The sequence below is a fragment of the Aethina tumida genome, chromosome 1, assembly GCF_024364675.1.
Source record: "Aethina tumida isolate Nest 87 chromosome 1, icAetTumi1.1, whole genome shotgun sequence".
Lineage (NCBI taxonomy): Eukaryota > Metazoa > Arthropoda > Insecta > Coleoptera > Nitidulidae > Aethina > Aethina tumida.
Genome location: NC_065435.1, coordinates 1,781,253 through 1,795,390, shown reverse-complemented (window position 1 = coordinate 1,795,390; position 14,138 = coordinate 1,781,253). Strand labels below are relative to the sequence as shown.

Below are 14,138 nucleotides of genomic sequence, written 5' to 3'. Positions count from 1 at the left end.
TGAGTAAGTTTTTCATGAATATTTGCATTGGTCATTTGACTTCTTAATCGGCTATGAATAATGATCAAAATTTTGCACGGGTTAAGGCTCTTTCACCAGGTTTTCTAACTTTAATTCATTGTCTAGACAGATGAAAATTCTTGAAATCAATCTATTTTTCGTCGCATGTAACAATACGATTTGCGTTGCGTGCAAGAAGAGGATTGACAATTGTCAAATGCCTAATTTACTTATATTCACTTAATAGAATCAATTTGTCCAATTTTCTTATGAATTTCATTGTATGAAGCCTTTTTCTTTTTAAGCACATGTCCACATTTGTTGCAGAAGAATTTTGTATGACATATTGCTTAATTTCTTGGTGGATACAGGATTCAATATATCCTTGATGTTGTTCATCATCAATGTTTTCATTCATCACTTTCCAATCGACCAAATCAAAGTAGTACTTCAACATTTACGACTTCTTGAGAAATGAAATGTCTCTTCTTCTGCTTTTTGAAAATATTTACGAATTATAACACTTCAATACAGTATTTTTTAACCCTAAAAAGGAAATAAAATAAACTGGGTGCTAAAATTTTCAAAAATATCTTTTTCGTAATATTTATGATTCCACTCTTAATGTGTCTTTTCTTATGCTTTTTTAACTCATAAAGTTAAAATTCACGAATTATAACACTTCAATACAGTATTTTTAACCCTAAAGGGTTTTTTTTACAAGAAAACTGTAAATCTAGGGAAAAAATCAAGAAAGTAAATTTGCTTAGAAGTGAATAAGAATTATAAAAATAATTTTTGTTACGTGAAAAAGCAATAGCATACCATGTTTTCATCTAAAAATATTTAATACAAACCCTGCACGAACACCACTGGAAGAAAGAAAATAAATTTTACATCTGGAAAGGCTTCTTGATACATAATAGCTGAGTACCAAATTTTATTAACATATCTATAGTCGTATCATATTATAAAAAAATAATTTTTTGAAAGCTTGACCACCCAATATCTCAAAATTTTTAAATGTTTAGAATATATACATTCATATGAAGTTTAAAATAAATGTCAGTAATATTTGATCTCACTTTTGAAACACCTTGTATAAAGTTAAGAAATTATTTAAATATATTATAAAACAAAAACATAAAATACATAAAAAAGGGAAGGAAACCAGCAACATAGTTGCACTTTTCGTCTGCATTAATAAAAAACAACAAAAAGCTACCGAAACTATAAAAAATCGAAATTAGTTTCCAGTTGATCTCGAAGATATAAAGTTCCTAAACAAAAGGCAGGATAAAGTTAAATCAATCATACTCAATTCCGTCAAATTCTTTTTTCATTTGCTCTTGCGAATAAAACTCTAAATTATGGCCATTATTTTCCAAGAAGAATTTAAAATTTGTCAGCTATATTGTATGGTTTTTTTTTATCAATAAAGTTTTAATAACTTCTATTCGGTAGTTTGGAAAGATTCCAGTTATATAAATAAATAAAAGTTTATGAGAGAAGTTCAACCTGAATTTTATTTGCTGCTCGATTACGGTTAAAGTGTAAATAAATTAATTGATACAACAAAAACGTAATATCGAATAGTTCGGTGATAAAATGCTCGCGTAATTGTTATGGAAAACGTATAAATACAACGCGAAAGGGAATAGAAATTTCTCTCATAATATTTAAAATACGGAAATAAAGTTTTTGGACGTCATCCCCCAGGAGAAATTATAACGATACAAACTTGAGATTTGATGAAAATATTCCGTATGTATAAAGGAAACTTACAGGAAGCCTAAACTTAACTGATTAAAGTATCAGGAAATTTACTACATGAAATTGAAATCTAAAAACTAATTTTCCGATCGTGATAAGGTGCATTTAAATGAAGATTTTTATTGAGGGGGAGCAAATGGAGGACTAATCAAAACAGCAAATGATAGGGTTAAACAAACAGCCACAACGAATAATTGTTTTATTGGAAACGCAAATGTTTCGATACGTACCCCGGTATTAACAAAGTTTCAAATTACCTTTCCTAATTGTAAACAACATTGCTTTATCCGTTTTTATTTTCTGCCATCAGTATTTATGTTTCAAAGATATCGTTTCCTTTATAAAGTGCTTTAATGAGAGACTTTCATGCGTAATTTAAATACACCGTACAAAGACAATGAGTTATTTAAAGCTGCACTTAAAATCATTAAAACTTCGTAATGCTTTTATTACTTACTTATTATTTACATACTTCTCGTGTCCTCCGACGGTCTAATTAAATTACTCGATATAGGAAACCTCAAGTTTATTTTTGCCGTCTGTTTAAAATGCCGACGAAATTTAAACACCGCCCCAGTTCAAACATGTTTGATTAAAAAGTTTGCTTATTTAATTTAATAACTGTAAAAACTTGAACTTGGAACTTTGATGCATTAAAATCTTCGCAATCGAATTTTATTTTTAATTTATAGTTTTATGGGGCGAGTTCTTTTTAATATTTATTTTCAGGTCGGTGTCATTTTTTTGACACTTGTGATTGTCCCGGACTGTTGAAAGACTAGATTTCTAGATTCTTAAATTAAAACTTTTCGACTCTTAGGATGTTCCTGAAAGTTTTCACTCTTTACTTCCTTTTTTCCTTTTTCAATCTAATTAATTCTTATCACTTAGTCCTTTGTTTACTTAAGCAACGTTGTCTTTGTTTGGCAATGACATTTTTTGTGTGTGTAAATAAGTTTTCGTTCAAATGTTGGGATTATTGAAAAAAGTCAGTAAATTATATAAACTTTTTGTTAAATATTTTAGTCATAACTCCTTTATTAGGGAACACAAAAACATCGATGATTTGGTCTTTTGATCAATACGTCACAATTATGGATTTGTGTTTGAGATTTCTTTCATGTTGTTCCTCCATAAAATGTTGATATTCCCCTTACTTTTAATGTAGTATGTCTTCCTCTACTTCTTCGAAGTCAGTGAAAACTACTGATGTCCATGCTTCCATCCAATGAACATGAGACCTTACACATGGTCGTGGGTCAAATACAAGCATGGCAGTGGACTTCGTCAACGAAAACTTGTATTTACCAAACGCCACAGTACCGTAACTGGAGTGATGCGAGCTGCTGTGGCTTTTCTAATTGACCAGCCGGTTGCGAAGAGGACGCTGGCTCCCAATCGCAAATATCGCCCTTCAATTGCGGTAGTTTTCCATGGTCCACCACTTCTTGGTCCCTTTGAAGTAGAGCCAGTTTGATAAAATCGAACACACGAGCGAGAAATAACACTTTGTGCAACACTGAATCCACCTGTGATTTCGAACTGATTGACTCCAGATTCCAACATTCTAAATGCTCTCATTTTCATTATTATTATTATAAATTAAATTGCACATTGTTTAAAAACGTATAAAGTCACAAATTTCTACATTTTTAAATTACCTACTTAAATTGGTAGACGTAAAACTCCTAGTAATTCTCCTCTCTGTTTGGATTACTATTTTAGCTCAGTTTACTTAATTAACTTTGCCGTTTACTTAAACAGTGCCATTTGTTGTTTGTAAATATGTTTGATTTTTCAGATACTTGACTCGAGTAACTCGAGATTGTTGAAACTCTTCTACATTTCTATTGTAGCAGTGTATATATTTAAATTATATATCAAAACTCTTAGACTTCTATTATTTAAACTGGCCAATTATTTAACCTTCAGTTTACTTAAGTAACATTAATTGATTTTATGTGATACAAATACGTTTTAATACTAGTGCTTCATACAAATTAATATAATTAAAATACATTACATAAATTTAATTATTCTAAAGAATAAATAGGTAATGGATGTGTAAATATCGAATGGTGTTAATTAATAATAGATAGGTAAAACATATTAATTAAAATGAAACAATGTTTACGATTATACATTTACGAGCCTATAAACAATATTATAATATAATTAATAATAGTTTCTGTCACTTTATAGATTAAAATTTGTGTGTGTGTAGTAAAAACATAAGTAAAATATTGAACTCAACGAACAGGGAGAACATGAAGGGGAAATTGCCCTCGTTCAGGCTTATTTCCATTCAAACATTTTAATTTAAATTTTAATACGGCATGCAGAGATTGTTATTGAATTTGTATGGTTTTCAGATCGGAATTATTAATAAAACAAAACGACATGGAGCAATCACAAAGTGGCCTGTCCAGGAACCGTGTATCCCAATCAATATGTTATTGGCCAGTTGTAGACAAGGCACTGGGTCTTAAGCCTTGTGGAGACTATCATTTTACGAACGTGACAAGAATGAGCAACGCGCCTTATTTTCTTTTAGCTGGCCCAGCTGGCTTCAGATGGTATCTCAACAAATCTGATCCAACCGCTAAAATTTACTTGTTCGAGTATAAAAAAACACAAGCCAACAACGGCACTGTTTACTCGATGGTTATGGACACGCCCGGCTCCTCGTTAAAAAGGCTGGTGTCTGCGAATTTGATTCTGGCCAAACGGAACATCACCATGCTGATTAAATCATCGGACGGCGCCTTAATGGCCAGGGCCAAATATAAGAACACCGAAGACGAAACGTTGCTCGAGCTCACGCTCGATATTAACAATCAGAAGCATTTTGATGCTAGTTTTTCAATCAACAGGGAGCCGAGCCCCAATGGGTTTAAGTACTTGCCCAGGGTTTATTTGGGGGTCAACAATGAACGGGTCGTAGACTTACAAGGTAAGTTCGAAGATCACCTGACTCCCTCGGTTCGAGTCAATGTTGCTGTTGGTAAATTGGGTAGATAATATTGTTACCAGTAATTTTTGGTTTTTCTGGTTGCTACACGTTTTCCTTTTGTTCTAAAGGATGTGACCTTTTTAGTCCCTTATAATTTAATAAAAAAATCAATTGAATGCTAGGGTCCCCCGATTTTTCATGTTCTTGAGTCCTTTGAAATTTATCAGGCTTTCTGAATTTTTAAGTCCAAAAGTTTTATTTTGTTTTTTATATTATTTAATATTAAAATCTTTCATATTTACTTAATTCTTCTGTCTTTCATATGGTAATTTTGGTAACCTTCTGTAATACTTTACTCTAATACTATTCAAAGAATTTACATCATTTTTAATTTTCGTTCCAGACAAAAAAAAAAAAAAACAAAATTTATATCATATTCTCCTTCATACTCCCTGACTTCATTAAATTGTAATAGGCTATTTGAGAAAAGTTTAGGTACATGAGTATAAAAAAGGTTTATAATAAATATTAGAGTTAATTAATTTAAAACATAAATCAATCAGTGGATATTATACAATATTGTTAGTGGAAATTTGTTTTTTTCTAATAGAAGCATTAAATTTTATAAATTTTACAAGCTACAAATACGCTTTTAATATTTTCGTTTCTTAATTCTTTCGTCCCAGACATTTTTCTTTTGTTCTAAAGTCTTTTAAAATTTAATAGTCAGTTACATGTTAGAAACTCCTGATATTTTATGTTCTTGAGTTCATTGGAACTTTTGAGGCCTTTTAAATTTATAAAAATCTAAAAGTTTTGTTGTCATTTTTGTATTATTTAATATAAAGTAATATTCATATTTTTTTTAATAAATCTATACATTTTTTAATTAAATGTAATGTTTTTTAAAAGTATACTGATTATTATACATTTTACAAAAAGTCTAATCAAATATTTATATTACTTTTCAACAATATTTCCATCATATTCTCCTGTTCCTAGATTTTTTCTTTTATATTAAACAATGTAGTCCTTTTAATTTTTTATGATTTTATAAGTTTGTTGAAAATTTTCAGGCCTTCTATATTTATAAAAATTCAAAAGTTATGTAAATATTTATTTTATACAATTCATTCTTCCTTAATAAATTAACACATGTTTTAGTTAAATGAGATGTTTTATATACAGATTCGTGTGCCTTTTATGTAAAAATCTTGACTGTTATTTTTTATCTTATAAACCGTTTACATTGCTTACAATTTTCATTCTAGACATAAAAATAAACTAATAAAATTTTATTCTTTCTTATATTTTTTGAATTATTTAAATCATAGGCTATTTGAAAAATGTTTTGGCAAATCTTGGAGTAACAAGACAAATTTAAAGATAGACAATTATTGGATGTGATACAATTTGTTGCTGACAATTTCTGGTTCTTCTGATATTTGAAAATTCTAAATATTCTAAATCTTCTAAGATTCTAGAATGTTGTTTTTACTGACTTTCTTCTCAGAAGCTTTTATTATTTATAATAGTTTTTTTTTCTGATCATTTATTACATGATTTTTACAGATTTTTTGATTTATTTTTTATATTATTATACTTAATTGTATAATCAATTTAATTATCGTTATTTAATAAATTTATGAATTCTTTTATTAAATGAAATGTTTCTTAAAATTAACAGATTCTTATTTTGTTTACATACAAATCTCGGCACCCTCCTGTGTTATTTTTAATGTTATTTAGACATTTTCCATCGCTTTCAATTTACATTCTAGACAAGAACATAAAGACAAAAACATAAACATAGCAAATTTGTGTCACATTCTCCCCTACGTTCTTTGACTTCATTAAATCATAATAGCCTGTTTGAAAAAAGTTGAGACACAGAAACATCAAAAAGGTTAGTAGCAAATCTTGAAGATATAAAGTAACTTTACAGATAAGGTGAATTAATTATTAGACACCATACAATTTGTACCGAAAATTTTTGGTTCTTCTGATATTTGAAAATTTCTCACATCTTTTTCATCTTTTATTGACTTTCTTCTCAGATGTTTTTATTATCTATTTTTTTATTCTCCTGTTCATTTATATTTTTGATTTGCTGAAATTTTTTTAGTTACTTTTTATATTATTATAAATAATATATATATATATATATATATATATATATATATATATATATATATATATATATATATATATATATATATATTCAGAAGAAACAATGTAATTTTTAACATTTAACATCTTGCTCCTCAGATATTACCTAAAAAGATAAAGTTTTCTTTATTCTTTTAATCTATATTTTATATTATATAATATAAAGAATTATAATTTACTTAATAAATATCTTAATATATATCTTTCAATTAAATGATATTTCTTAAAATTATATAGATTCCTCAGATTTTTTGTACAAAAACCTCGGCAATTTTTTGTGTAATTTTTTATACAATTCAGACCTTTGACAAGGCCCTCAATTTTCCTTCCGTACAAAAAAAAAAAAAAAAAAAAAAAAAATGAAATGAGAAAATTTTTATCGTATCCTCGTTCACATCGCTTGACCTCATTAAATCATAATAGCCAATTCGGAAAAAGTTCAGGTGTATGAACATAAAAAAGGTTTGTAGTAAAATAAAACAATTTCTTGACAGTTTCTTAGAAGGTTCTCTTTTTTGACGATAAACATGTCGGAAATATGTTACCACTTTTCCATATATCAATATATTGTCGCGTTCCAACGGGCCTAGCTATGTCATTGGAATACGTAAGGATTCTGAATATTGATACATGAAATATGCTCGTATTTCTCTGAATTTCTGACAAATATGACTGAATGATTTAAAATAATTCAAATTGTTGATTTTATGTGTAAAGGACTGTATTATTTCTGTCTGTTGAGTGAACACCGCGTTCCGCCGGGGATGGCGGCACTAAAAAACTGATTTACATAAACAAATTTTTAATTAAATCATATTCTAAAAAGTCACGGGGTTATATTGACCACGCTATTATTTGTGAAAAAAAACAACCTAATCTATAAATGAATTTCGCAATTTCGTGCGGTCAATTCATTTAAACCAGTTATAAAATTTTAATGAAAAGCCAAACAATATTGGACTCGATGTATTGTGATTGCAATAACATTTGACAATGTTTTTCTATTGGGAAATCTGCATTGTTAATGTCTCATAAAAATCGGTAATACCATTTTGGATTTATGTTTCAGGCCACGTGACTTTAACGAGTAAAAATGGCATAGCTCAATACTATGTTAATTTGAAGTTCCAAACTAAACGGCTAAGATCGAAACTAATTGGTTACATTACGAGGAAAGAGTCCTCGTTAGCCATACAAATGCATCTGGATTATAAATTTCAGAACTCCAAGGAGCATCGGCTTGTTTTGTATTATTATCTGGCCAACAACTCCAAGAATAATATGGTCGTGTTAAGGGGTAGTTGCAACTTAAACAGCACCGCATATCCGGAGTTCAACTTCGACACAAACGTCACATTCTTCGTAAGTAGGAAAAAATCGAACATGCAAAGGACGTCCTGACACGCGGACTTTTACGGTTTCAGAGGACGGACGCCAGGATGGACCTGAACGTGACCTTGAACCAGAACCCACTAACCATAGGACACCCGGACGCCGATAGGCAAACTTTAACATTTTTATTCACGCTCTCCCACAAATTCCTGGACAATAGGAACATGATAAGCTCGCAAGTTGCCGTGGCCAGACCCTCGAACAACCTAAACATCAACGGCATGCTGAATTATGAACACATCAGGGACGATATTAACTGTAAACTGTCTGTTACATCGAACGGAAAAGAAGTCGGGTTTAATGTGTTCTGGTCGCACCCGCGCACAACATTGGAAAAGATCAAGCTGCACACGAACGTAACGATCCCCTCGTTCCGGCCGATGATTCTGATATTGGAAATCGAGGAGAAACAAGCGAAGAATTATATGTTCGACATCAAAGGCACGTGGTTTAGCGGCGACACAGTCACCGTTAATGGCATATACCAAGACAGGAGCACAATTGAGGAAGATCACCATTTGAAGCTGACCATTAAGTCGCCGCAAATTAACGAGCTGGACGTTCACTTGAATTACTTCAAAAACACCACGTTGTGGCTGTTCGACCTCAAGGGCAACAAAAGCGAGTACATTCTGTACTTGGAGAGGAACACGGCACGGGAATCGATAACCAACGCGATCGTAAAGTACAAGAAGAAACTGTACACGTTGAACAGCTCGGTGGAGAACCGGAACGATTACCGAAAGGCGGAGGTGTCTTTGAAAATTGACCAGTGGGTATTTTAATGTTTTGACAGGACCATGTCGAATAATAAAGTTTCGTGCAATAATGGAGAGGAAATTCATAATTATGAATTACCCCCTATATTAAACGCTTAATCTGAAAGATATACATGGCAGATCCATCCGTTTAACAATGTGCTTTTGTTTTATTTTCAGATTACGAGATATTCACTTTTTGCTTTCCGTCTATAACCGCCAGACTTACAAAGCGTTTGAATTTGATTTGAAATGGGACGCAAACAGAGATCCGACGCAAAAACTGTTATTTACATCTAATTTTTCACAAATCGCCAAATTTAATCAGAACGCCAACTTTTATATCAGCTATCCTGGACGAACGGTCGTTGGAAAATACGAGTTCCTGCTTGAAAGTGAGTAACACACTAATAATTCTAATTGGAAAATATTCCAATCGGTTGAAGTTCTTTAAAATATTTTAATATTAACAGACGTTTTTCATTAGAAGTATATTAATTTAATCGAAACGTTTCAAGGTAAACTAAAAAGTTCTTGCCTAAATAAATTGTGTAAATAATAAAATGAACATAATATAAATAGAACTTATAATCTCTTTTAAATGGTATAACTGGACACCATTTAAAAGAGATTATAAGTTCTTTTTATATTATTAAAAAATTAATTATGCAACAAACTAAAATACTTTTATTGATTAATATCAACTGAATTTTCCATCAATCAATTACTAGTATAAATAAATAATTATTAGTTACATCAGTAACATTAAAAGTTTAAAAATATTTATAATTTTTTATTTTTATTATTTAAAAATTAATTTTATACATTTATATTTATGTAAAATAAAATTATATTTACATACATAAATTAATTTGTAAATACTAAACATGCTGGAATTATGAATATGTTGTTTATTCGATTTTGTATTATAATTTAAATTTCTTTTCATTTCATTTTATATCACAAATTAAAATTAATAAGATACATAAATTTTAAAATTTTGAAAATATGCGGTTTCTTAATTTATTAATTTACTTTCAACAAATTGCTGTTTAAAAGATTAAAATCGATTAAAAATGGAAAAAAGTTATATAGTATAAAAGATATTTTGAATTTTTTACATGTTAAAATTAATTTATATACATAATTTATATAGAAAAGAATTATATAATTTTTAAATTCTAAAAATATTTAATATATATAATAAAACATATTTAAAATAACATCTTTGTAAATTTTTTGCTGCAATTTTGAACATTACAACATTTTAGAGTATTTTATCAAAATTCATTTTTCAAATAAAATTTTTGGACATAATATTATAATATATTCATTTATATACATCATTTACATTCAAATTTTCTATTACATTTTGAGATATTAATTAAAATTCTTAAAAATGAAATGTCTTTTTGAATTTTTTGGTGTAAATATATTATTATAATATTTATTAATAGACGTACAAAATATGATAAATTAATTTTTAAAAATGAAAAATAAATAGTAAAATACTTTTTATTATTATTAATTATTATGATTGATTGTTTTTTTTATAAAATACATTCACAATATAATATACAAATAATTTTTTTTTTTTAAATTACCAAATTTCGAATGAAAAGATTATATATAATTATTAAAATCGAAAAAAAAAGTAAAATGGTAAAAAAAAATTAAAATAAGACTTTTTTAATTTTTTTACATTTTACATTCTTTTTAAAGATGCACAATATAACATTAAAGTAACTTTGTAAATTATCAAATTTCATTAAACTCTTTAATAACCAATAAGATAATAATAGTACATCCCGTTTTTTTATAAATATATTCTACACAATATAATATAAAAATAATTTTGTTAATTATCATATATTTTAAATTAAACGATTAAACTTTTTAAAATGGAAAAGAATAAGGCCAAATGTCAATGTAATTACCTATTAAATATATAGGGACAAAAAATATGGAAAGTGTCATAAAATATATTTGAAACAAGAATAACCTTTACTTAATATTACAGGAAACAAAATTGACACGTTGGCGAGTATATCGTGGGACGACGACAGGACTTTAGGGTTGGATTTCTTAGCGACGGTGGAGACCAAGAACCGTCTGGCTTTGGATCTGAACATGCAAATCAATACGCCATTCGAATCGTGGCGGGTGATGAAGATAACTGGCAGGTACATGAGTATTCCGTTACAAATTAAAGATAAATTGCAACAACAAATCAGGTGTAAACGTCCCACCTTGGGACATTGTACGTTGGGGGAGTATCAGATTTAGGTCGCGATGCTGTGTATGGAAGTCAACTCGAAACGGGGAAATATTTCATAGTGGGTAATTTGAGACAATCACCGAACTATCCACGCAACAAACCATAAGCTTATTTGGCACGGTATTTCGGATAGTAATTGGTTGTTGGGGGCGACTGGATGACGGAATGTGTAATATATCGTCAACTTGTAATTAGATCGATGGTGTTTGTTTTTCAGGTTCGACCACTTGAAGGATATGTACGCGTTGCGGGGTGGAGTGACGTGGGACCACAGGCAAAGGATCCTGCTGGACTTTTACGGTGATAGATTAATCACCACCAAAGACGCGAATTACGATTATAAATTTAACCTGAACAGCACTCTCCACAATATACCGAGCATTGCTGCTAAGGTCATACATTACCAAAATTCTTCATCATTTAACTCCAATTTGCATTTTATGGTAACTAAATTAGACTACTTTTTTGACGTATCGCTCATGTATGCAAATTGAAATTATTTTACTCTGCTGTTTACATAATGTTCCTTATATTTAATTGTAGTTATTAAAATCATGTTAATTTTAAAGAACACAGTGGCGCACCGAGTCACCACATTCAACATCAATAAGTCTTCCAGTTAATTGTAGCTGTAGCAAATGCATAATCATAACTGCTTTATTAGATTAGAAATTCGTACGTAATATAGATATAATTGTGTTCTGTATGGTACAATACGGAAATTCTGATCACTGACGCTCGTATACGTAATAATCTTATGCATTCCAAAGTTCAATACAATTTAACTTGATTATTAGCGACATGATACCTTTTTCTTAAAGACTGTAAGTGCCACCACAGACTTACTTGAGGCTTCAAACATATTTCAGGCATTCGTCTTAATCCAGAAATATTTCTACCACATCTTCCTTATCTCATTATTCCTTTTCTGACATCAAGCCTGTTTTATTTTTCTTACTCCCGCATTCATTCCATTTTTATTCGTACTTATTGAATTTTACGAATTTCCAAGGATTATAAAGGTAATAAAGGATTTAAATACTAACTTTTTCCTATTTAAATTTTCATCTTTCTCTATGTCGTTTCATTACTCCATCGTTAATAAATCTCCAGTTTTATTCAATCTGAAGATTCCTCATTTTAAGTATTTATTCCTCCTTTTGTTAATTCTCCGAGTTCTTAGTTCCTATTTAAAATTACGCCTCCTTTAAAGTGTACAAAAGTGTTACCTACGATACATAATTGTGCTTAATTTCTTGCTGGAAACTAATTATTAAATTAACTTCAAACCGTTACTTATAATTATGCTGTTGTTGGAAAAAAAGATAACTAAATTCTTTATTTTAATGAAATCTAATTTAGTGCAATGAAACAACTGACAGATTTATTTGAAATTTAAGGTTGAGGTTTTTCTATATATAAGTGTTTATGGATAATTTATTGATTTAAGCAGTTTATGTAGAATTATTTACGGGAATTAGTTTCACAGGGTGCCCTAAAATGTTTTACATTAAAACAGGACTAAAGATCATCACCCTCACGTCAATCAATCAAAAGTCAATAGCATCAGCTACATTAAGGCTCAGGACAAATTACTTCGAGATACGTTAATATTTGATCAAAAATTTATGAAATGCAACTTGTGTTGTTCATTTTCCTGCAAACAAATTAAGTTTTTTATACGTGTTGATATTATATAAGTTTTTCAATATAGAAAGAAACATCTCCAAATACAAACTAGTCAGAATACATATATCGAAATGAACAATAATAATAAATTTTATAGAATTTAGTCTATATTAAATAAATATATTCAAATATAGATTTCATTAAATTCTATTTCTAAAAATATTATATTATGATAAAATCAATGTTTAAACAAAACAACAAGAAATCGCAATGAATTAATGATGAAAGTTTATGTTACTTTTGTTAACACTGAAATAATTTTACTATCACAAACGTTTACAATTGAATTTTGTGGTCTAAATAACTGGAGATTCAACACTGGTAGAAACTAAAATTCTTAAAACAATGAACAAAACAAAAACTCCACTCAAGCATTCAGAAATTTTATTGAAAATCTCTTTGGAATAATTCTGAAAGTATGCTATTTTTCATTAATATTGAAACAATTTTACCACATAGTCTGTAAAAACATTTAAAATTGAATTGTGCCTTCAAATAAAAATAAGTAAATTATAACCCATATTTCAATTTAGACCGTTTTAAATTTATCATCTTATAACATTTTGGAAATAAGATAATATAATCTACATTTGAATATCTTTATAATGGCAAAAGGTTTCTCACATTCGTTTGGAATATTGAATTCCAAAATTATTCTGATATATATCCGGAGATGTTTCTTTTTACGGATATTGAAAAGCTTAACAAAAGACCTGTATAATACCAATACGTATAAAAAATTGAATTTACTTGAGGGAACACCACAGTTTACATTTACTGTATCCATTCATTTTTCATCAATTATGCGCACAAATATGAATGTATCTCAAAATAATTGGTCCTGAACGTTAAAGTAGCTGAAGTCATTCACTTTTGATTGATTGACGTGGGTGGTGGTGATCTTTAGTCCCATTTTAACATAAAACAGCTCAGGACACCCTGTGAAATTAATTCCTATAAATAATTCTACAAAACAATAAAAATTAACAACGACATGTAGACAAACCTTAATTGATTGACTGGAGATCCAATGGAAGTTCTAAACAAAAACACTACAACTGATATTTTTAGTAAAAAATATTCCTAAAATAACTCTAAATAAAATATATATTTGACATTTGAACAA

The 14,138-nt window shown here is 29.0% G+C and overlaps 1 protein-coding gene across 2 annotated transcripts in view; it reads left to right on the top strand.

Moving 5' to 3' along the window:
* The first annotated feature begins 4,205 nt into the window (after positions 1 to 4,205).
* LOC109600765 (uncharacterized) overlaps positions 4,206 to 14,138 on the top strand; it is an 81,062-nt gene continuing 71,129 nt past the window's right edge. For both annotated transcript variants that reach the window (XR_007547094.1, XM_020016946.2), the window contains exons 1-6: positions 4,206 to 4,726; positions 7,965 to 8,257; positions 8,320 to 9,059; positions 9,226 to 9,440; positions 11,066 to 11,228; positions 11,541 to 11,766. Coding sequence is in view for 1 of the 2 variants with exons in the window: in XM_020016946.2 (XP_019872505.2) it covers positions 4,300 to 4,726; positions 7,965 to 8,257; positions 8,320 to 9,059; positions 9,226 to 9,440; positions 11,066 to 11,228; positions 11,541 to 11,766 (2,064 nt within the window). In the remaining variant the exon portion in view is untranslated. The remainder of the gene's footprint in view (positions 4,727 to 7,964; positions 8,258 to 8,319; positions 9,060 to 9,225; positions 9,441 to 11,065; positions 11,229 to 11,540; positions 11,767 to 14,138) is intronic.